The 21,721-nt window shown below is 59.6% G+C and overlaps 9 protein-coding genes across 9 annotated transcripts; 4 read left to right on the top strand and 5 right to left on the bottom strand.

Moving 5' to 3' along the window:
• Positions 1–205: 205 nt before the first annotated feature.
• On the bottom strand, positions 206–1,837 carry BDZ90DRAFT_214893 (DUF382-domain-containing protein; the record flags this gene model as incomplete). The annotated part of the gene is made up of 1 exon (XM_025504200.1): positions 206–1,837. A coding segment is annotated over one exon (1,632 nt), but the record flags the coding sequence as incomplete, so codon positions are not given.
• Positions 1,838–2,548: 711 nt separating this feature from the next.
• BDZ90DRAFT_279152 (hypothetical protein) lies at positions 2,549–6,050 on the top strand. Its single transcript, XM_025509153.1, has 2 exons — positions 2,549–3,219; positions 3,304–6,050. Exons 1-2 carry the CDS (start codon positions 2,675–2,677, stop codon positions 5,903–5,905), a joined length of 3,147 nt encoding a protein of 1,048 aa, XP_025362627.1. The 5' UTR covers positions 2,549–2,674; the 3' UTR covers positions 5,906–6,050.
• Positions 6,051–6,868: 818 nt separating this feature from the next.
• On the top strand, positions 6,869–11,067 carry BDZ90DRAFT_259843 (Pkinase-domain-containing protein; the record flags this gene model as incomplete). Its single annotated transcript, XM_025508197.1, has 4 exons — positions 6,869–7,243; positions 7,308–7,495; positions 7,570–9,551; positions 9,626–11,067. The coding sequence occupies 4 exons, from the start codon at positions 6,869–6,871 to the stop codon at positions 11,065–11,067; spliced, it is 3,987 nt and encodes a 1,328-aa protein (XP_025362626.1).
• Positions 11,068–11,458: 391 nt separating this feature from the next.
• BDZ90DRAFT_231780 (hypothetical protein) lies at positions 11,459–12,394 on the top strand. Its single transcript, XM_025505994.1, has 3 exons — positions 11,459–11,818; positions 12,104–12,229; positions 12,310–12,394. The coding sequence occupies exons 1-3, from the start codon at positions 11,488–11,490 to the stop codon at positions 12,354–12,356; spliced, it is 504 nt and encodes a 167-aa protein (XP_025362625.1). The 5' UTR covers positions 11,459–11,487; the 3' UTR covers positions 12,357–12,394.
• On the bottom strand, positions 12,378–14,317 carry BDZ90DRAFT_231779 (hypothetical protein). The gene has a single exon (XM_025505993.1). The coding sequence runs from the start codon at positions 14,274–14,276 to the stop codon at positions 12,465–12,467; it is 1,812 nt and encodes a 603-aa protein (XP_025362624.1). The 5' UTR covers positions 14,277–14,317; the 3' UTR covers positions 12,378–12,464.
• A 2,277-nt stretch (positions 14,318–16,594) lies between these two features.
• On the top strand, positions 16,595–18,667 carry BDZ90DRAFT_259840 (hypothetical protein; the record flags this gene model as incomplete). The annotated part of the gene is made up of 1 exon (XM_025508196.1): positions 16,595–18,667. One exon carries the CDS (start codon positions 16,595–16,597, stop codon positions 18,665–18,667), a length of 2,073 nt encoding a protein of 690 aa, XP_025362623.1.
• A 361-nt stretch (positions 18,668–19,028) lies between these two features.
• On the bottom strand, positions 19,029–19,932 carry BDZ90DRAFT_231776 (hypothetical protein). Its single transcript, XM_025505992.1, has 2 exons — positions 19,268–19,932; positions 19,029–19,192 (listed from the first exon to the last, which is right to left on the bottom strand). The coding sequence occupies exon 1, from the start codon at positions 19,548–19,550 to the stop codon at positions 19,284–19,286; it is 267 nt and encodes an 88-aa protein (XP_025362622.1). The 5' UTR covers positions 19,551–19,932; the 3' UTR covers positions 19,029–19,192; positions 19,268–19,283.
• Positions 19,933–20,333: 401 nt separating this feature from the next.
• BDZ90DRAFT_159932 (hypothetical protein) lies at positions 20,334–21,072 on the bottom strand. The gene is made up of 2 exons (XM_025503604.1): positions 21,023–21,072; positions 20,334–20,945 (listed from the first exon to the last, which is right to left on the bottom strand). Exon 2 carries the CDS (start codon positions 20,883–20,885, stop codon positions 20,409–20,411), a length of 477 nt encoding a protein of 158 aa, XP_025362621.1. The 5' UTR covers positions 20,886–20,945; positions 21,023–21,072; the 3' UTR covers positions 20,334–20,408.
• BDZ90DRAFT_259839 (ARF/SAR) lies at positions 20,889–21,674 on the bottom strand (the record flags this gene model as incomplete). The annotated part of the gene is made up of 4 exons (XM_025508195.1): positions 20,889–20,945; positions 21,023–21,117; positions 21,210–21,512; positions 21,581–21,674. 4 exons carry the CDS (start codon positions 21,672–21,674, stop codon positions 20,889–20,891), a joined length of 549 nt encoding a protein of 182 aa, XP_025362620.1.
• Positions 21,675–21,721: the final 47 nt, after the last annotated feature.

Here is a 21,721-nt window from a genome sequence, read left to right as displayed (position 1 = left end):
CTGACGCTCATGTCTTCGTTCAGCCTCATAGTAGGATCTGGTCGTCCTTCATGGGACTAGGTTGGTGTTCATGAGGCTGCGCGGAGACAATGCTACGACAGTGCTGATTGCAACCAGCTTACGATTAGGAATGTTGTACAATGGCGGCTCTTCACCCTCAGAATTTGAACTTCCCGCCCTTCCCACCGTCCTCTCCTCCCCTGCCCTTCTCTCGCCGTCTCTCCTCCGTCTGCCTCCTCTTCCTGCTCAGCTCCTCCCGCAACAAGCTCAAATCCTCACCACCGCCTACGCCTCCAGGATCAGCACCACCCCCGCGCGTAGCCCTCGCGGCCTCGTAGCGCTGCTGAAGCTCCTGCTCGGACATGCCCTCGAGCTCTGAAGGGTCCAGAGCAACCTCTACGTTGCCAGCTGCAGACCGCTTGCTGCCGCGAGCGGGTGAGTCTTCGGCGCCTAGCACGGGCGCATTTGGTGGCGGGCGACTTCCGCTGCCGCTGTTGAGATCGTAGCCGTGCTCACTCCCCATCAAGCCAGAGATGCGCGTCTCTCTCTCCGGCAATACCTGGTAGAGGCTGCGTTGCGCTTGCGGTCGGACATCTTCCATGGCAGGCGTGGCCGTGCCGCCTCTGCCTTGCTTGCGAAGCTCGATGAAGTCCGGAGTCTCCAACCCGCTAGGGATAGTGGAAGCCACAGACTGCATACCGCCGGGCGTCTCGAGTCCGTCGGCGGGGAGATCTTGCTCTGAGTACCCTCCAGCGGCCGCCTGGTCCTCTTGCATCGCTTCACCGTCCTCATCCTCCTCTTCTTCCTCTTCCTCTTCCTCCTCGCTCTCCTCGTCCTCCTCCGGCTCCAACTCGCCCCATGGCTCTCTGATCGCAGGCTGCTCACCCGCCAGTGCCGCCGCGGCTGCGATGCTGAAGTTCGCACCTTGCGCCTGAGCCTGAGCCGCCGCGCCTAGTACATCGCCGTAGAGCGGATTACCGTACTCGTCGAGGGGCGGACGACCCCACCCTCCTGGATGGAAGCCCCATTGCGCTCCATCTGGTATCGGAGCGTTGAGACCTGGGATGGGCAAGAAAGGGTAGCTAGGCGGAGGTCCAAAGCGTTGTTGCGCAATCAACCATGGTGGAGGTGCGAGCGGAGGGATGCTCAGCGCCTCTTTCAACTCTTGTGAGAGATTGCCCGGCTTGCGCTCCTTGAATTTCGTCTCGTACTCTTTGCCTTCGTAGTACGTCTCCCCGTAGCTGCTCAGTGGTGGCTTAGTTTGGAAGCGATGGAAAGCGTCAAAGAGCTTCTGGTAATCGACGACAACCTTGCCCATCTTGGGCTGCACTCGCTCTCGCGTCTTTGTCTTGAGAGACTGCTCTGCCTCCTTCTCATTGATGGCGTCCTTCATCGTGCCTATGCCTGTGTCCGCAATGTAGGCGGGCAGCTCGAATGGCGGTTTCTCGATGCCTCGCTTGTTCTGGAGATAGTCCCTCTTCTGACTCCAATGCGCGGGGACAGGGACCGTGTTGCGGATGGACTTGATGTGGACCAGCAAAGTAGGATCCGTAGCGTTCACGTCTGACCAGTCGACGACTTCGGGCTTCCTGACGAGCTGTTTCAGCTCGGCGACGCTGAGCCGTGAGAGCTTCTTCTGTTTGCGCTTGGACAATGTAGCACGCGCTTCGCCATCTTCTCGATCCGAGGCTTGTGAGTCGGACATGTCTTCATCGTCCGAGTAGATGACGTCGCCCTTTTTGGACGATGAGGAGGGGCCAGCCTCCGTTTGAGAGGCATCTGCGTCTGTAGCGGCGAACTTGGAGAAGATGTCCTTGAATTGCGCAAATGTCTCGTCGTCCTCGCTGGGTAAGGCGAATGCTACGGGCTGTGATGACGATGAGGATACCTCAGGCTTCGCATCGTTGTCGTCTATGCCATTGACTTGATCAGATGATGAAGCCGCCGCTGATGATGTGGCGGGTTCATCTGCACCAGCCGCCTTCTCCTGCTTCTTCTTTGCTCTGCGCTTGGCGTTCTTGCTCATTTTCGGATGAGCATCGCCCTTGCTGCCATTGACCTTTGCCGAGCCATTGGGAGCAGGAGCAGCGGCTGCGGCAGCGGCTGGAGCGGCCATGATGAGGCAGCGAGATGAGCGACGAGGATCGAGATGGTGTCGGAAGGAGAGGCGGATGTTGGCCTGTGCCTCGAATCGATCCAAGATCGTCGTCCGAGTCGGCCGAGCGGAACGAGGAGATCGTCGACGAGGCGCGCCTAAACTCTGCGAGAGCAACTCCTTTGACGCTGTATGCTCGTGGTGGTGATGATGTCGATAGGCGTGAAGCTCACGGTCTGCATTCCCACATGGCTCGACAGCACACCTCTCGACGCTTGCTCGATGGCAATTGTCTCCTCAACCCCCCACTCAGCCTCCTCGACTCGTGTGCCGTCGTCTCGTCGACTGCCTCTCAGCGATTTTTCTCCGCTCCGCCCTGACGGCCCGACGGCCTGCGCCCTGCGCTGAGCCTCCTTCGCGCGGCCGCCGCGCCTCTTCTTCTTTTCCTCCCTCAACGCCTCCTCTGCTACCACCTCCCCACCAGCAGACGGCAAATCTAGCTGCGAGCTGTCTTTAGGCCCAGCTTCACATCAACACCACGCCCTCGTCGTCACCTACACCCCATCTGATTTGCCCAACATGTCTCGCACAGCCCGCCCAGAGACGATCCTCAAGCGCAGCGAGGAGCTCATCAATGTCGGCCAGTCTTCGGCCGCTTTGACGGCCCTCGGGGAGGTCATCACCTCGCGCAAGTTCAAGTCGGCGCCCATTGCATCCTTGGAGCCAATCATGATGCGCTTCGTCGATCTCTGCGTCGAGCTCCGTCGCGGACGAACTGCCAAGGACGGTCTTCTGCAGTACAAGAACATCTCGCAGAACACTCAGCCTCAGTCCATTGAGAATGTCATCAAGCACTTCATCAAGCTGTCAGAGGCTCGCGTCGCTGATGCTCAGTCCAAGGCTGAGGCCGCCGCTGCCGACCTTGATGTTGATGACCTCGAGGAGAGCGAGACGCCCGAAGGAATGCTTCTCGGTGCCGTCACCTCGGACGAGAACAAGGACCGTGCCGACCGAGCTCTGGTTACCCCCTGCCTCAAGTTCCTCTGGGAGGCCTACCGTACCGCTCTCGACATCTTGCGTAACAACGCTCGTCTCGAAGTGCCCTACCAGCAGGTTGTTCACCAGTGAGTGGCGCGGGCGCGGCGCTTCACTGTCAGCCAGTCCCATCTCTGACCATATCTCCCTCCTTCTGACCATCCCCACTCTAGGGTCCTCCGCTTCTGCTTGCAGTTTAAGCGCAAGACTGAGTTCCGTCGCCTCTGTGACCTTCTCCGCACTCACTTGCAGAATGTCACCAGGCTGTCGCATCACACCCATGCTATCAACCTCAATGACCCCGACACCCTGCAGCGTCACCTTGACACACGATTTGCCCAACTCAACGCCGCCGTTGAGCTTGAGCTGTGGCAAGAGGCCTTCCGCAGCGTCGAGGATGTCCACAACTTGCTCACCATGGCCAAGAAGGCGCCTCGCCCGTCCATGATGGCGAACTATTACGAGAAGCTTTCCCGCATCTTTATGGTCTCGGACAACAACCTCTTCCACGCTGCCGCATGGAGCCGCTACTATGCTCTCGCCCGTGGCAACATCAAGACTGAGGACGAGCTCACTCGTCTCTCGTCGCTGGTCCTCCTGTCCTCCCTCGCAGTCCCTGTCATCTCGTCCAGCGCTCCCGGCACTGGTAACCTCAACAAGTCCAAGTCTGACTTTCTCCTTGGCGATCAGGACACCATCAGTCGCACTGGCCGTCTGACCTCTCTCCTAGGCTTGAGTCGCACGCCCACCCGCACCGGTCTGCTCAAGGAGGCTCTCTCCCGCAATGTCCTCAAACGTGTTCGCCCAGAGATTCGTGAGCTCTACGACATCCTCGAGGTCGAGTTCCACCCTCTCTCCATCTGCGCAAAGATCGAGCCCATCATCGCCAAAATCGCTGAGAATGAAGAGATGGCCAAGTACATCAAGCCGCTTCACTCGGTCATCCTCACCAGGCTCTTCCAACAGCTGAGCCAGGTCTACGACGCTGTCAAGCTTGACAAGGTCATGGAGCTCGTCAGCTCTTTCAAGGCCCCTTACGCCTACACCCGCGAGGAGATTGAGAAGTTCTGCCTCAACGCCGCCAAGCGTGGTCACCTCAACATCAGCGTCGACCACGTCAGCCAGGCCATCACCTTCCAGGAGGACGTCTTCAGCGCCGATTCACACCCTGCTGCTTCGTCCAGCGGCCACCAGGACTCTGTCCGTCTCCAAGCCACGCCTGGAGAGCTTGTACGCACTCAGCTTACTCGCTTAGCCACCTGCCTCGACAGCACCATGCGCACCATCGACCCCAGTGTCGTCGAGGAGGCACAGAAGGCCAAGCGCGACGTCTTTGCCCGCGCCATGGCTGTCGCCGAGTCGGAGCACAAGGCCGCTCTCGCCCGCAAGGCCATCCTCGCCCGCCACAAGGAGCTCCTTCACGAGCGTGCCCGCGACGAGGCCAAGGCCGAGGCCGAGCGTGCTCGCGCCCAAGCCGAAGCCGAACAGAAGCGCCAGGCCGAAGAGAAGCGTCTCAAGGAGCAGGAGCGTATCAAGAAGGAGCTCGAAGCCGTCCGCGCCGAGGAGACGCGCAAGATGGCCCAATCGCTTCGCGAGAAGGGTGGGCTCAAGCTCTCCGAAGAGGAGTATGCCAACCTGGACACGGACAAGCTCGTGCAGCTGCAAGTCTCTCAGATCGAGAAGGAGAAGAAGGACCTCGCAGAGCGTCTGCGCGTCATCTTCCGCCGTATGGACCACCTCGAGCGTGCTTACCGTCGCGAGGAGCTCCCCTTGCTCGAGAAGGACTACGAGCGTCAGAAGACGGACGACCTCGCGTACAACCAACGCGCTCGCAAGGTCGCCCTGGACGCCGCCCGCGAGAAGCACCAGTCGGACGTCGAAGCCAAGAAGCGTCTTACTCGCATCTTGCCCGACTACCACGACATGAAGAAGTCCATCGAGGGCAAGCGCGCCAAGGAGCTCGCTGAGAAGCGTGCTGACTCGCAGCGCAAGATCGAGGCCGCCAAGGAGCAACGCCGCAAGGAGGTTGCCGCCGCCCGCGAGGAGCGTCGCAAGCGTGAAGAGGAGGAGGAGCGTCGTGCTGCGGAAGAGGCAGAGCTGCAGCGCATTAAGGCGGAAGAGGAGGAGCGTGCCGCCGAGCAGCGCAAGATTGAGCAAGCAAAGAAGGCCGAACTCGAGGCTGAGAAGCGGGCCGAGATTGAGGCTAGGCAGGCCAAGCTGGAGGAGCAGGCTGAGAAGCAACGTCAGCGCGAGAGGGAGATCGAGGAGCGACGTGCCAATGAGAAGAGGGCTGCGAGCGCAGCTGCGGGCCCGACTCTCGCCGGTGACTCGACTTGGCGCCGTGGCGCCCCTGCTGGCGCTGTTGCCTCGGCGCGTAACGCCAGTCCTGCGGCGAGTGGCGAGGAGCGACCTGCACCTGCCTTTGGTGGACAAAAGACCGGAGGATGGCGTGATCGTTTGGCTGCTAAGCAGGCTGGCGGTGCTGGCATGAGTGAGCCCCCTAGCCGTGCGGCATCGAGCAGCCCTGCGCCGAGTCCCGCTCCAGCTGCTGCCTCTGCCGCTCCTGCCCCGGCCGCAGCTCCTGCTCCTGGTGGATGGCGAGAGAGGATGGCAGCGAAGCAGGCTGCCGGTGGTGCAGGTAGCGGTGCCTCCACGCCCCCCTCTGCCGCTCCTCGTCAGCAGCAGCAGCAGCAGCAGCAGCAGCAAGGTGGTGGTGACGGCTTCACCGAGGTCAAGAGGACTGCCGGCGCTTACCGTCCACCTGGTGCTCGTTGAGCGTGAGCACCTCAAAAGGCAGCTGGCAATCAGCAGCCGTAGCAAGCGTCCTTGGAGTCGTCATCGCCACTCTTCCGCCGCATGCCCTCCATCTGTATTCTCATTCTCTGCGAGCCCTGCAATGCCACCCCTACATTGTCGAGTCTACTCTGAAAAGGACTGATTTCTTCGCGCATCCCCCACGCGCCTGCGTCTATCTCGCTGGTGGCCGCCGCTCGCGCCGCGTCCGGCGCTGCGTGAAATCGAGACCAAAGCCACGCCCACGGGTCCAGCCCAGTCAACCTCGCGCCTCGCTGACGAAGAGGAGGCGAGGCGGAAGGGGCGACCGACGGCCACGGGCCGCCGACTGGAGTGGAGAGCAATGTCTGGGTCGAGGCCGGTCGAGGGCGGCCGCACGCACGCTTCAGCCTTGTCCGTCGTCGTCATTGACAACCAACACCGCATTTGCATTTCCATCTCGCACTTCATCTTCATCTTCCTAGCTACGACCTGTACATCCACGTCGTACATAGGCAGCTTTCTCAAGACCATCGGCCCAGCCTCACGCCTAGCTAGCGTAGCACGCTTGGCCTTTGTCCGATCGCGCAGCACGATCGAGTAGTTGGTGGTGAGTGGGTCGCACGTCAGTGGATACCGTCGTCGCAGCAAAGGGTCGGAGCTTCAGGCTGGCCGCGGCGACGATTGTCTGGACCAGGCAGGCAGATTCCTCCCTGACATGCGGGCGGAAGATTCGTACCCTCTCGCCGCCATTGAGAGCTCTCATGGGATCCGATGCCGTGTAGAGAGTGATGCTGATCAACATCCCTCTCCTATTACATCCCTCTCCTCGTACGCAGGCCGTCGCCTCGCGAGAGAGCGACAACCTCTCTTCCCAACGAGGACGAGCAAGAGACCGCCGAGACATTAGCCACCGCAGGTCCTGCATCTCCCCCTTCTCAATCCTACTTTGTGGCCGTCTGTGGCATGAGCCGAGTTCACTACACTGACTCCAATCTAGACTCTCCAAGATCCAACAACAACGCAGCTACTAGAAGAGTCGAAGGAGTCTGGGAGTCAGAGAAGGTCGAAGCACCAGAACGACATCGATCTCGCGACAGGAGATCGCCCTCGCCTCCTGCCTACGACCGCTCTCACCGTTCCGTACCTCGAGACGAATCAGACGACGAAGCTGTAGCTGCAGCCGCAGATCTCGAACCTAAAGGATCTAGAGGGCTTGGCCAGTTTCTGAGACGGAGGACGAGCAACCGCGTAAGAGGTCAACGTAGGGAGCGTGTCAGAATGGTCGGGCAGCAATTGCAAGATCATCTTCACCACGCCTTTCGAGGCTGGTTCAAAGAAGTGAGTGCAACATCATACTTCGGAGTCGCGGGGCCTTCACTAATCTCTTGCCCCTCCCTTCCAGACCGAGAGCGATGGCACTCCCGTCTTGCCCGGCCCATTGTCTAAGAAGTACAACGTCTTGTCGACCGTCCTAGGCCAAGGATCTTTCGCCGTCGTCAAGGAAGTTGTAGAGAAAGCCACGGGCGAGCATAGGGCGCTCAAGATCATCGCCAAGAGACCTTTGAAGGAGAACAGCGAGAACATGCTCAAGTGAGTGCGCGGCACGAGACTGTGCAATCGCATGACCCTGTCCTTGAACTGAACATCGCTCACTCGTGCCGCAGAGAGGAGATCAAGATCCTTGAACGAGTCGAGCATCCCAACATCATCAAGATGTGGGACCTTTACGAGACAAAGGAAGGCGTATTCATCGTCACCGACCTCTGTCGCGGCGGCGAGCTCTTTGATCGCCTCGTCGAGAAGGTGCACTATAACGAGCTCGACGCACGCCACATCGTCAAGCAGATCTTCGAAGGCGTCGATTATCTGCACAAGCACGACGTCATCCACCGCGACCTCAAGCCGGAGAATATCTTGCTCAGAGACAAGGGAGACCCGAGCGACATCGCCATCTCTGACTTTGGCCTGTCGCGCTTCATCCCCGAGGAGGGCTTGCTCATGACCGCGTGCGGATCGCCTCAATATGTCTCGCCTGAGGTGTTACTCGGCAAAGGCTATGGCTCAGCAGTCGATATCTGGTCCAGCGGCGTCATCGCCTACTGCCTCTTGGCTGGCTACACGCCCTTCTATGGCGAGGACCAGCCTACCCTCTTCCAGGAGATCGTCAAGATGAAAGTCGTCTTCGAGCCCGAGTACTGGAGTGACATCAGCGATACGGCAAAGGACTTCATCCGAAAATGCCTCTGTCCCGCCGAGAAGCGCATGACCGCCAAGCAAGCCCTCGCCCACCCGTGGCTACGCGAACTGCCGCCGCTCAACGTCAAAGACGAGCATCGAGGCGCCTGCCTGAAGGAGAACGCTCTAAAGGGGCTCACGGCGCGCCAGAAGGTCGCAAAGGCCGTCACTGCCATTGAAGCGGTCCACTATCTTCAGCGCCTCCACGACCTGCGCACTGAGCACTCTGCCGACGAGACGTCGACTGACCACCTGTCCAGGCTACTTCGAGCTGCGACGCACCTACACCTCTCATCGACGGAGCAGGAGCTGGCAAATGACGAGGTGCGACAAGACGATCTGGCTGCAGCATCGCAGGCAACGATCAAGACCGGCGGCGCGAGTGGTAGCACGCAAGGTATGGAGGAGGAGGAGCGCAACCGCCAGAAGGCGGCGACGAAGGACGACTCGGCCATGTCCATCGACCTCGTCGTCATGCCTGAATTTGGTGGCGGTCCCAGACGAGGCGGGCGACGCAACTTTGCTCGTGCAGAGGACGTACCTCGCCGTGGTATGCCCGGTACGGAGGCCATTGCGCAAGGCATCGAGACGAGCGGCGGTGGAGCTCATCAGCCGCCTGTCGGGTCAACCGCGCCTCACTCGCGCGTCTCACGTAGCGCCAGCACCAGCTCAGAGACGACGGCACGACCTTCTAGCCCTGGTGCCGAATCGGCCAGCTCAGATGCTACCACACGCCCAGCAGGTGCAGCAGGCGCCGCGGCCGGTTCAGCGTCTCGCAAGCAGCGCAGCGGCGGTGGAGGTTTCCACTCTGCCCTCACCACGATGCTTGACCAATACCGCGGCCAGAATATTCCGCAATCAGCGCGCACCGACACCACGGTTGCACCAAAAGAGCGCGAGCCGATGACAATCGCCAAAGCCTGGCAGTATCTGCCCATGCTGGTAAGTCAGGGCATCACCATCGGCTCGGCCGTTGCCTCGCATGCAATCTACGGACCGCCAAAGAAGTCTTGGGGAATAGAGATGTCCGTCTTCACGCGTCTGCTCCGCGAGACGGCCAGCTACACGCAATTTGCTACCGTCGATGGTATGCAGCGCTTCTTTGAGCTTGCGTCTTTCCTGCCCGTGCCGAAGGATGGACTCATTACACCGGTGACTTTCAGGGTGAAGAAACGCAACCTGAAGGGTTTTCTCAAGGACGTAGACGCTGAGGAGGATGGCAGCAGAGAGCTGACCGGAGAGTGGGTCGTGGGAAAGCAGACTTGGAGGCGATTGCAGGCTGAGTGGCGTGGTGGCAAGGCAAAGGGGACAGAGAGGGTCATTTTGTACATCCATGGAGGGGCGTACTTTGTCATGTCGGCTGTGACGCATAGGCCCGTGACCATCTCGCTGTCCAAGTACACCGAGTGCCGTGAGTACGCGACGCGACGACATCAAGGGCGGAAGAGCAACCGCTGACACGCTTCTTCCTCGCTCCTCGCTCAGGCGTCTTCGCCATCAACTATCGCCTTGCTCCCGGCTGCAAGTTCCCTGGTCCACTTCACGACTGCGTTGCCGCCTGGTTCCGGCTGACAGACGACCTCGGCATCCCCGCCAGCAACATCGTCCTCGGAGCAGACTCGGCAGGCGGTGGGCTCGCCACGGCCCTCATGTACTACCTGCGCGACAACGGCTACCCTTTGCCCTCCGGCGCGATCCTCTTCAGTCCATGGGTTGACCTCACCATGTCATGCGACAGCTGGGACACCAACTCGGCCTACGACTACCTCGTCGTACCCGGGTCGCACGACCACATGAATCCAGTGCGGGCCTATTTGGGGGACAATCTCGACAAGTACATCACGCACCCCTACGCCTCCCCGCTCTTTGGAGACATGCGTGGCCTGCCCCCGCTACTCATTCAATGCGGCGACGCTGAATGTCTCCGCGACGAGGTCACCCTGCTAGCGCACAAGGCTTCTCTTGCAGGCGTAGCGGTCCGTCACGAGCTCTACGAGGACTGCGTGCACGTCTTCCAGGCCTTCCTATTCCTCGATGCCTCGCGCAAGGCGCTGCAGAGCTGTCGTCACTTTGTGCGAACCGCTCTTGATAAGCGATTGGTGGGCGGGCGTGCCCCTGCTGAAGTTGGCAAGGATGCGCGCGGCAGGATGGATCAGGAGATGAGAGAAAATATGGGCAACACGCAAGGGGAGAAGGTCGAGCCTCGCACTGGAGTCAGGAGGGGAGATTGGAAAGAGGGAAAGCCTGAGAGTGACACAGAGGTAGACACGCCCTCTGGCGGCGGCGGCGGCTCTGCAGTCAAAAGCGGCAAGGAAGGGACAGCCAGCAAGAAAGTCCCTGGCAGTCGTGGAGACGACGACTCGGATGAGGACTGGGAGCTTCATCGCCGTGGCTCTTCAGAAGGGGATCGTCGCCGCTCTTCAAAGGTGGCGGCAGCTGTTCAACCAGGCAAAGCAGTCGGTGCCGCGCTCGGTGTGGGCGACTCTGCCGTGACAGAGATGGAGAATGACGACGTTGCAACGGACAAGAGGCGCGAGGCAGCCGACGCCGCGGCTGGCTCAACACGCGTTGGGCAAGCTGCTGAAGGAGCATCACCCTCGCAGCCCATGCGACGCAAGAGTCACGATGCCGCCTCTTCCTCTACGTCGGCCCCTCTGCTCCCGCTCAGCATTTCCCTCGAAGAGGCGCAACAACGTGCTCAAGCAGGAATGCGCGCCCAAGAGTCATCAGGCGCGCCAGCTCTCGCCCGGTTCCATGATCCTGCTGCTGGTGGGAACTCATTTAGGCCCAAGATGAGGAGGTTGAAGAGTAACGCTGCCATTCAGGATCTCATGGATCAGTACGAACGACAGCAGGCCGAGCTTCATACCAGGGTGTTCACGCCTACCGGGGCTGGGCAAGGAGGAGGGGGAAGCGGTTCGTCGTAGCAGCCTGCCCTAGGCAGTAGTAGCGATCCATCGTATCCAGATCTGCTCTGTTCACGCCTCAATCGGCTCTTTGATTGCGTCCTTGTCAATCATACGATCATTCTTTCAGACTCCCAAACAATGAGCATTGGCTTTGAATACGAGAGTGCAACCGTCGCCTGCTGTGGTAGTGCTCTCGCGTCGACCGGCCAAAGCCGGACCAGCCAACGAGGCCCGGCGGACAGGGCGGGAGGTGGCCGGGAGAGGAGCGCTGCTGATCAATCGCTCTGCTGCCCACTCGCCTCGCCTCGCCTCGCCCCGCCCCGCCCTGGGCTCCGTGCTCCGCGCTCCGCCTGCCTCGACGACATCGATCATCGTCGCTTGCTGCATTCAACACAACTTACCAACACTACCACCACCACCGCTCACCCGTCACCCATCATGTCCTTCCGTACCGGGCTCGGGCTTCGTGCCTCAACTTCGGCCCCTTCATCATCATCGCGCCTCCTGATCCGCCCTTTCCAGACTACCACCCGTCTGCCCGCCTCTCACCCTTCTGCGTCGGCCTCATCCTCCTACATCAAGGGGACGGTCAACGACCCCACGACGTACCCGCCGCCTAATGCGACTCATGGTCATCAGCACTGGGCTGTCGAGAGGGCCATCTCAGTCGCACTCTTGCCCCTGACGGCTGTTGCGTTTGCGAAGCACGGAGCGAGCGGTGTGCTGGACGCTGCGCTTGGTTTGAGCTTGGTGGCGCACAGTCATATCGGTAAGTATGGCGAGACGTTGTAAGCGGCGACGTGGGCGTTGTTAGCGGCGACGTGGCAGTGGCCATTCTCGTGAGCGAGTAAGGCATGGCCATTGAAGAGGCTCAAAGAGATGCAGAGCAGGCACGTTGCGAAGCACGTCGTCCAGGGATGAGGCCGCTTCTGCACCGTCTCCTGTTGTTTCAGCACGCTTGCCATACGATAGAGGCACCTTCCCATACCTCATGACAGTCCTGATCTCTTGCTGACCTTTACATTCTCACCTTCTCCCTCTCCTCACTCTGCAGGCTTCGACTCCATCTTCAATGACTACCTGCACAAGAGGAAGTTCCCCATCGCCGGCCGTATCTGGCCTTGGGGCATCCGTGTCGCCGCAGTGGGCGCCATTGCGGGTCTTTACGAGATGCAGACGAGTAAGTGCTCAGGTGTCTGTGCGTCGGCAGGTATAGCCTATAGCCCAACTCACGCCGTCCCTCTTTCTCCTCTCGCCCAGACGATGTCGGACTCACAGAGCTCTGCGCCAAGCTCTGGACTGCCTGAGCGACTTGAGCTTCGTGAGCAAACAGAGATGTACAGGCGTGCGCATTCGTAATGGAGATGTCTCTGATGATATACAAGATGATGTGGGTCCGTGCTGGAGACTAGAGGTCACGCTGCCGTTGCCGCCGCCGCCGCTCTCTTGGCCTGTGCCTCCCTCATCCTCGCCTTGAGCAGCTCGCGATTCGACGTGGCCCCAGGCGCCTTCTTCCTCGCTGCCATTCCCCTCCCGTGTCTGGGAGTCCAGGGGCCTCTCGAGTCGTCAGCATAGAAGTCCATCGGGTAGTCGCCTCCCTCCTCTCGTCCGACCTCTTCTTCTTGCTCCTCCTCCTGCGCCTTGGCAACGTCCCTCCTCATTCCCAGTCTCCGCTTCTCGGCCTTCTCCACTTCCCATCCTTCCGTCCTTCCCAGAGCGACTGCTGCCTCATACGGGCTGAGCAGAGGTCGATCGAATGCAGACCCCCAGTCGATGCTCAAGCGAGGGCAGGAGGTCTGAACGAAGGTGGAGAGGGACGTTGCATCGTATCGGTTGAAGAGGGAGAGCTTGAAGGGTGAGAGCTCGGAAAGCAGGATGGGAACGAAGGAGGCGCGTGGGCCGACGAGGGAGGACAAGTGCGAGAGGACGGAGAGGGAGCCTTGTCGTCCGAGGGTGCCGAGGATTAAGCCCCAGGCATTTGCCTCGGGTGCTGAAGCAGACATGACTGACACCTTCTTGTCGCCGTTGCTCTCTGCTTCTGCCGGCCCGTGCGCCACGACGTCCTGCTTTCCGGAGGGTAGTGCCTCCTTCGCCCTCCTGACTGCCTCCCCCCTCGTCTTTCTCATTTCGGCATGGTCGTACAGCTCCCTGACAAAGCGCTTGGTATACGGGTCGTATCGGAAAGCCGGGAGGCGCGGGTTGGCAATCATGACACTCTCGAGGTGGAAGCGTCCGTCCCCTACGTAGATGACCCCGTCCACATCTGAAGGCAAGCGCGGAGAGGTGCAGCCTAGGGTCTCGCCAGGTGATAGAGGCTTGATTTGCGGAATGGTGACCGTGTAGCGGCCGAGAGCAGGGAGGGGGAAAGGGATGGCTGATGGAGAGGCGGCCGATGGCTCGCCAGACGTCAAGAGCAGACGTTGCGCTTGCTCGGCGCTGTCATTTGGCTCGATGCTTGCTTCGAGGGCGTCTTGTAAGCTGTGCAGAGCATTGATGAACTGCACGGTCCCAACGAGAGCCAAGTGTGTTGGTCTATCGGCAGCCTTTCCCTGGCTAGGCTGTATCCTCGCATGTACTCCTTCTTCCTCGACTCCGATCTGGACCTTTGCCATTTGATTCAATGCAGACTCGTCAGGCTGTGTCTCTCCCTCTTTACCCTGCGATCCTCCCAGTATTCTTGCCCTGAATGCCTCCCTCTCACTAGGAAAGTTGGCGCGCACCGTCTTGGCCAAGTGTCCCGGATCGATTGCAATCTCGACAAAGACGTACAGCGTCTTGATGGCCGTCTGATCCACCGGTACTAAGCAACTGTGGCCATAGTGTACCAGCATATCGCATCCTAGCGCCATGGCGGTGTAGTCGTCTACGCAGCACGCTCCATACGTCACATCCCCCATGATGACCGTGGTGGCCTCGGTGAATGTCTCCACTATATCAGCTATCCCCGTAGCCCAGAGAGTCAAACCCTCGGGCATCTGCAGGGCTACACAAGTCGCACCATTACGACGAACGTGGTGGATTGTCTTGTGAATCTCGAAGTTGTAATTGGGCGGGAGGATCGAGGCAATTGCTGCATTCAGAGCCTCATCTTCCAGGATGTCGGCGGGGACCGCAGCCGAGGTCGAGGCAGCCTTGGCGAAGCGTCGTCGCGGCTCAGAAGCACTCGTTTGTGATGTTGAGCAGCCGCAGCCGTTCGTACCGTCCTTGCCGTCGTGGCAGCCTGCCATCTTGGTCGTCGCCGGGCTATTGGAAATGTCGAATTGTGCTGCGAGCCGCAACGTCGAAATCTCATTTGGCGGCGTCAAGGGAGGACGGACTGACGATTGAGAGCACGGAACGGAGCCAAGATTCTTCGAATCGCCGCTCCGGCTTGTTTCGCTCCGGAATCTCCTGCAACTCTTGAGTCGGCGCGCTTTCAGATATGGCCGGGCCTTTGTCATCGCATCGCATATTCCCATGCAATCAATCGCATGGAAGTGCATGTGTACAGGGCAGGGCGACGCAGCTGCAAGATCCCAGAAAAGCCTCATCATACCCTGCCTGCCAGAGTCAGCAAGCCACTCCTCGAAATGGCCAGATCACCATCATCGCCGCCGGTCGTCATGTCATGCACTAGACGCAGGTGATGCCTTGATCCATATCCCTGGTTCCGTCCTCGTCCAATCGCCCTCTTCATCACACGGCGATTCCTAAGCCTGTCCAGTGGACGGGTGCCATTTGGGCGTAGGCGACGAAACTGCGATGCATCGATGCTGCGAGGCGGCGACGCTTAGAGAAAGGGCCGTGCCTTGCTCTGTTCTTCTCGCTCCGTGTTTGCCGACCGCCACTGAGGCTGCCAGCCAGATAAGGGGGTGACAATTGACGGCCCCGAGACGTCCAATCAGCATTTGGTGACGAAAGAGCGGTGCGCACGGCAGGAATGGGCGGCTCATTGTTTTTCCTGTGTTGAACGACACAAGGTTCTCGAGCGGGAGACCGCAAAGACGTCGCGCCACAGGCGGACGCTCGATCGTCGTCGTCACAGGGGTCGTGAGATGGTGTCACTCCGCTGCTCCGCCGCTTATGACCCTCGCTCTCACCCTCGTTTCGGCACTCGCCTTGGCGGTATCGCGGGCCCGCTGATCCAGCTGCGGGCTCGCTAGCTCGCTCCCCTGCCTTTCTCCCCTTCGCGAGCTGACTTGGCTGATCTCGACGTTCATTGATGACGATGGCTCAGATGAGAGCGACTCCTTCTCAGCATCAGCCGTGTTGGCCGCCAGAGCACTGCACTGAGTTGATGCTCACGAGCCATGACAGCCCGCTGGCTCAGCCATTGTTGTAGTTCCGCTGACGATGCCGAGTGAGCTTGCCCTTGGCGTCTTGAGACCATCGTTGCATCGCCAATCGAGGCGACAAGGGCGCAGTTGCAGCCACGGGGCCGCGGCTTTTGGAGACAGCGGCGAAGCCCGCTGCAGGCGGGTCGCACCTGCGCCCTCTCGCCTAGAGGCTACTTCGTGCAGCGGCAATCATCGGAAGATACATCGGAACGTCGCAGTCTGAAACCTGAGTTGAGAAAACACGAGAGGGGAGGCGCTTCGTGAGGTCACTGCGCCTTTCTCTCCATCGTGTCATTTCTTGCAGCCCAACCCTTGATTGTGCACGGGGCGATTGCTCGATCAGGTGCGCCAACTACAAGTGCGACGCAGGCGGCGCCGCCGCTGCTTCTCGTACAGTCGCGCCTCAATTCGCGCAATGCCAAAGACCCCCCTTTGGCCTTCCCTCCTCTCGCTTCGTATGGCGAAAGAAAGAAGGCACACTGAACATCGTCTAGCCGCCCGTGGCATTCCGGCAATGCGAGAGCGCCGAGCTTACTGTGCGTCCAGACATATACTGCGAAGACCGTCGGAGCTAGCTAGCCTTAGCGCACGGGCACAATGTACGAACTACACGCAGAGGCAGAGACCAGAGACCCGCTTTGCAGCGGGCGCTTTCTCTCTTTCTCCGTACCCCGCCCTCTGCTTGTCCCTCCTCGCTCTTGACAGCCTACCTCGATCGTCGCACGCCCAATCCAGACTATCGCCGGCTCACACTTGTCCAGACCACGGGACCGCTTTGCGTTTCGCTTTGCTTGCGTGCTGACCGGCTACTCGCTATCAGCGGTTAGCTCGCTGTCAAGATTCGGTCCGTTCGCCGACCGGCCGTTAGCCAGTCTCCTGTCCCCTTGTCTGCCCAGAACCCTGAGCAGGGCAGGCGAAGAATTACAGGCGCCCTCCTTGTTGTTGCCAAACGCAGCGAGCACTTCTTACCGTCCCTTCCTCTCTCTCTTCTAGCAACAACGAAGGCTCAACTTCAGCGCTGCTCAAACTCCCGCAGGCTTACCCTTATCCAAGGTCCAAATAAGGATCGCGTCGAGCCGACTCGGCCGGGTCTCGCTCTCAAATCCATCCCCCGAAAAGGAGGTGGTGTACACTCATTGCACGCAAACGCCTCCATATCGTGCCCGCCTTCAACCGGCTCGCACCTCCCTCTCGCCGTCATTCTTTGCGCCTTTGGAGCCGTTGGGAGGATGAGCAACCCTGGCTGGCCAGGTTCAGCTGAGTCCTCTCGCAATCACCCACACGGCGGTGCAGCCACGGCTGGCACGGCTGCCCAGACGTCTTCGTCTGCTGGGCACGCTCACAATGCCTTCCCTCCCTTGCACCAGAGCGAGACGTTCCCTTTCTACCAGGAAGAGCATGACAGTTGGCATCACGACTCACACCAGGGCCTTCCGGCACCGTACGCTCCGTCGCACTTTGCCTCGTCAGGTACGGCCGTACCATCGCCCACAGCTTTGCACTTCACCGCGGCAATGCAGCAGAATGACATGCGAGAGCCAGGGTATCACCCGCATCATGATGTTCGCACCAACATCGCAGCGCCACCAGCTCCCGCGCCTCCCTCTACTTGGGGCCATTCACACAGCTACCAGCCGTCACCGCACAGCAGCCACGGCACGAGTGACGGTCTGCTACGCCAGCATTCTTCGCCCTACTATGGCCCTTCCCTCGACATGGAAAGCATGCAAGATTATCGGATGGGCGACGTCTCCAGCGCTCCCGCCTCGGCTACGGTCCCCACCAGCTCAGTCCTGACCTCTCTGCCTACCTCTTTTGCCCCTGCCCTGGTCCGCTCGATGGACTCCGGCAACAGTATGCCTAGCTTGACCCTCAGCGGTCTCACCGGCCCATCCCACCCGAACTCTCCTCACATCAGAAGAGTGTCATCAGCCGGCAGCCACCTCATGGACGACAGCAGCAGCATAGACAGCGTCGACCCCTCTCCAACATCACAAAGCGGCGACATGCACTTCCCGGACTTGACTAGCACGTCGTTGTCATCCTCCCTCTCCTCACCTACATCCCTCCACCCCCTCTCGGACCAAGCCCGAGCAGACGAGATGCTCAAGCGGCTCCGTAGTCGTTCCTCCGACTCAAAGGAAGGTGTGGCGGCCTGTGACTATTGTCGCAAGCGCAAGATTCGCTGTGATCGCCAGAAACCCACCTGCGGAAAGTGCCTGTCGTTGGGCAAGCAGTGCGCTACGACTGATACGCTCAGGAAGCGGGGCCCACCGAGCAAGAAGGAGAAGGAGCTGTTAGCCGCTCAGGGACTGCACTTCATTCCCAGCAGGGTCAGGAGAAGGTCCGCAAACGACGAGGCGTCGCGAGAAGCAGCCATCAATGCCGCTGCGGCCACGGCTCGTGCGACGGCTCAACATCAACAGCAGCGCCACCGTCCCAGCTCGGCCTCGTCCTCGAATTCATCATCGCTATCCGCCATCGGATCAACGGCGGCGCAGGATCCCTGGTGCGTAGCAAGAGGACCTGGATCCAAGGCAAAGCGAGGCGGCGCCAGCGGTGGAAGTCGAGGCGCTGGCAGCACGCGCCCGAGCACCGCGTCCGAAGTACATGCAATGGTCGGTTTCCCGTCGTCGTCTTCCGGCGATATGCTGTCTGCGAATGCTCCGTCCTTCAGAGGCATTAACAAACAACGGTCCCTTGACGTCACAGGCTTCCGGGCCGCGAAGGCCGATGTCTTTGGAGGCGGTCCGGCACTCAGCAACATCACCACCAGCATGGACCCGCCCTCAGGTGCCATTGCCAGCAGCAAGAACAGTAGCCGTGACAGTAGCGTCAGCGTCTCGGCGCGGGCGTCACCAACGATGATGATGCAACAGCGTCCGTTCATGATGACGCTACGTGACCGGGATGCAAGCGCGGCAGCACCACTCAGGACTCTGAGCGACTCGGCAGCGGGTCCGGGCACGAGCGCATCGCTCGAGCAGCATCTTGTTGCCCCTCATCATTACCAGGACCAATACCAATCGATCGGCCCTCGCGAGCACGCAAACAGGGACATCCAAAGGATGACCATGTTGGCGAACTCGCAGAGCGGCGAGCAAGGACACTGGATGCCAATGGGTGCTGCAGTAATTGCTCCAGATCAGCATGATCCCTCTTGGAATCTATCCACGGACGAGATTAACCAACTGCAACAACAGCATCGTCAGCAATCCCAGCAGCAGCAGCAACAACAACAGCAACAACAACAGCATCATGCTTCCCAACAGCAGCAGCAATGGTACTCACAGTCACACTAAGCACCCCTTCTTCGCCTCTACGGGGACCGGAATAGCGGACGACATAGCGGCGGACGTCGGACGTCCTCAAATGTCCAGATACGTGTATGTCGGTCAGACTGAACCATACTGCCGTCACCGACACCTTCACCGCTGCAATGCGTTCCTTGGCCCTCTTCTATTCACTCTCTTCTTCTGTATCTAGACTTGACCTTGTTACCTTTCTTTGTATTTCCAAATTGTCCGCTTCTTGTCTAATATCCATTGCTTCAGCTTCAGTCGCTACACACCGTGTGAGCGTATGTGAGGACAATTACTCGCTCAGATCTCGTGATGCTGATCTACGTCAGCTCGACACAAGAGGCTATAGGCGCTTCAGGCATGGCGTTACTGGTGCTCGATTCCAAGTTCAGAAGCGCAGAGGTATACATGGAATCGAGGAGGGGCGAGCAGGGCGTCGAAGCTGATGAGCGAGGCAGGGTCACCATACTGAATTGCGACTGGCAGAGTGTTTATGTTTGTTGGAGACGAGGAATGCGACGGAGGCTGGGAAGACAGGGCGGACGGGCTGTTAGCGTTGCTTCACATCTTGGAGAAGTCCACTCTCCCTATCGAACTCACCCTTGTTACGGAAGGCCTACCAGCGTCCTGCGCTCCTCCCCGACTCGCTGGACGAGTTCGAATCGCTGCTGTACCTCCTTGTCATCTGGCCCATACTGCCGATTGATGTATAGCCAGACTGCTGAGCCACGAGATTCGTTGTTGTGAGCTTTGACTCAACGGCAGAGGGTGAGGAAGAAGAAGCAGCGGCGGCGGAGGCCGCACGTTGGCGCCGAGCGTTGAGCCACTGAGTCTGGTCGCGGGCGTGAGTGGTGAGGTCGCGGAGGAGGAACGAGGCGGGCATGTTGAACGAAAGGATACGTTGTGTCACTGAAGGCTGAGTAGACGACAGGATCGAGCAGGAGGAGGGACAAAAGTAAAAGAGAAATGAAGGAGATTGTTCCGACTCTATATAGCCTCTTTGCATCGTCCAAAAGGTCGTCTTTGCCTTGTCTGATCTTGATCTGTCCTTGCTCCACACAGGCACATCATCGAACAACACGCATCTCCCATCCCGTCATTCAAGCCTCCAGTCTCGCACGCAGTTAATAGCCCCCACTTTGAACGGCGAGCAACGTGACGCGTCCTCTCCTCATTCGCCGTGCGCGAAGAAGAGCAGCAACTTGCGTCGTGCGTCGTCGTTCGTGTCATTGGGTTGGATTGAAAGGCGAGGTGCGGCGCAAGGGTGGGAAGTGGAGGAGGCGCAAGACAGCGCGCTGCATTGCTGGCTTCTTTGGGGGGGGCCAAGAAAGCCCGGCCGTCATTCGAGGCTAGCCGCCCGGGCCGATAAGATAAGATAATCCGATGCCAGCATGAATGATGAGGGGCGTTTCGCCTTGGTCTGCAAGGCGACGGCGATGCAATGGAGCGAGCAGATGCAGTGTTGAGGCTATGGACGGGGATCGGTCGGCGACTCGACTCGCGAATGGGACTCGTTAAATTGGGAGAGACTGCGAACGCGACGCGTGACTCGATGGTGGGTGCTGCGTGTGGGTGCCGCGATCCCACCGTGAGAGAAGGCAGTGCTTACAGCGACGAGTCAGATGCAGCGGCAGCTGCAAGCCCCAAAAGGCTGCGAACCTACAACGGCTGCGACCCCTCAACGGCTGCTCTTGCAGGATTCGTAGCTCTTTGGCTCAATGCCCCAGTGGGAGAGACCTGGTCACGCGACGCGAGCTTCCTCAAGAGAACGAGATTCGTGTAGGGTATTGATTGCTCTTCTTTCGCCTGTGGCTTCCTCGCTTCCTTCCCGTTCCTCCTCGTCTGCAAGGCTCGCGAGTGAATAACAAAGACGTAGTGGCGTCGGGGCGTCGGGGCGTCGGGGCGTCGGGGCGAGAGTCTGGAAATGAGAGGGAGGAGGTGGGCGTGTAAAGATGGGGCAGACGGTGAGTCGGCGCGAGGGGGGTAGAGGGCTGGTAAAGGGAGGAGAGGTATTAATCACGAAGGAGGTGTTGGAAGCGGTGCCGGCGTGATAGTCGAGAAGTGGGGACAGGTAGTGCTGGACAGAGCAGTGGCTCGAAGATCGCACTGGCCTGCAGGTCATCGGCGTCATCGACCAAGTGATGTGGACCATCATCCGCGATGGAGGGTAAGGAGTGCGAGACGAAGAACATCTCAGGCAGCATCTCGTGTCCGCCATCGCTCAGTTGGGCTGCTTCTTGACGTTCGCCGATAGCCAGCTCAGTCCCTCAAAGAGTCCCTAAACGCAGCGACCAAGAGGAGAAGTCAGAAGTGTCCCCGGCTGTCCATCATACGTGCCGTCAACACTGTACTCACCTCACCACTGGTCGCACAGCTAGGATGAACAAACCAACTGCGATCCCTCATACGATGCAAGCCCAGCTTCTCTGTCACCTCTGCGGGTGACATCGCTGCGAGCGAGTGAAGAGGCGACGATATGATGATCAGCGACGTGTGTCCCCAAGGCTATGAGCATCTCAATCTCGTCTCCATGCCCACTCACCCCCTGGCAAATCCTGCTTGTTAGCAAAGACGAGCAACAGAGCCTCTCTCATCTCCCTGTCGCCGATAATCTTGTGCAACTCCTGCCTCGCCTCATCGATCCTGTCCCTATCCTGCGAGTCGACGACGAAAACCAGACCCTGCGTGCCGGTGTAGTAGTGTCGCCAGAGTGGCCGAATCTTGTCTTGTCCTCCCACATCCCAGACATTGAATTTGACATTCTTGTACTGAACGGTTTCGACGTTGAAGCCTACGGTGGGGATCGTAGTGACGGATTGGTTGAGCTTAAGCTTGTAGAGAATGGCTGTGCGGAGGGGACAGGGGCGTATGAGCAAGATGATCAAAGCGGCTGGACGCATGGACTAGACTCACTCGTCTTGCCCGCAGCGTCGAGTCCGAGCATGAGGATTCTCATCTCCCTGTTGCCAAAGATCTTGCCCATGGCCTTGGAGAGTGAGCCTCCCATGATGATAGCGTACTAGGGGCGGGGGCGGCAAAAGGAGGCAGGAAGCT

This window comes from Jaminaea rosea (genome assembly GCF_003144245.1).
Source record: "Jaminaea rosea strain MCA 5214 unplaced genomic scaffold BDZ90scaffold_5, whole genome shotgun sequence".
NCBI classification, from domain to species: domain Eukaryota; kingdom Fungi; phylum Basidiomycota; class Exobasidiomycetes; order Microstromatales; genus Jaminaea; species Jaminaea rosea.
Note: the sequence above shows the minus strand (reverse complement) of the source record. Positions and strands in the feature narration are given on the sequence as shown.

Coding starts and splice junctions, on each gene's coding strand:
- BDZ90DRAFT_279152 (XM_025509153.1), top strand. CDS start 2,675: ATGTCTCGCACAGCCCGCCCAGAGACGATCCTCAAGCGCAGCGAGGAG. Junction 3,220..3,303: donor TACCAGCAGGTTGTTCACCA/GTGAGTGGCGCG, acceptor TCCCCACTCTAG/GGTCCTCCGCTTCTGCTTGC.
- BDZ90DRAFT_231780 (XM_025505994.1), top strand. CDS start 11,488: ATGTCCTTCCGTACCGGGCTCGGGCTTCGTGCCTCAACTTCGGCCCCT. Junction 11,819..12,103: donor GGTGGCGCACAGTCATATCG/GTAAGTATGGCG, acceptor CTCACTCTGCAG/GCTTCGACTCCATCTTCAAT. Junction 12,230..12,309: donor TCTTTACGAGATGCAGACGA/GTAAGTGCTCAG, acceptor CCTCTCGCCCAG/ACGATGTCGGACTCACAGAG.
- BDZ90DRAFT_231779 (XM_025505993.1), bottom strand. CDS start 14,276: ATGGCAGGCTGCCACGACGGCAAGGACGGTACGAACGGCTGCGGCTGC.
- BDZ90DRAFT_231776 (XM_025505992.1), bottom strand. CDS start 19,550: ATGCCCGCCTCGTTCCTCCTCCGCGACCTCACCACTCACGCCCGCGAC.
- BDZ90DRAFT_159932 (XM_025503604.1), bottom strand. CDS start 20,885: ATGGCGGACACGAGATGCTGCCTGAGATGTTCTTCGTCTCGCACTCCT.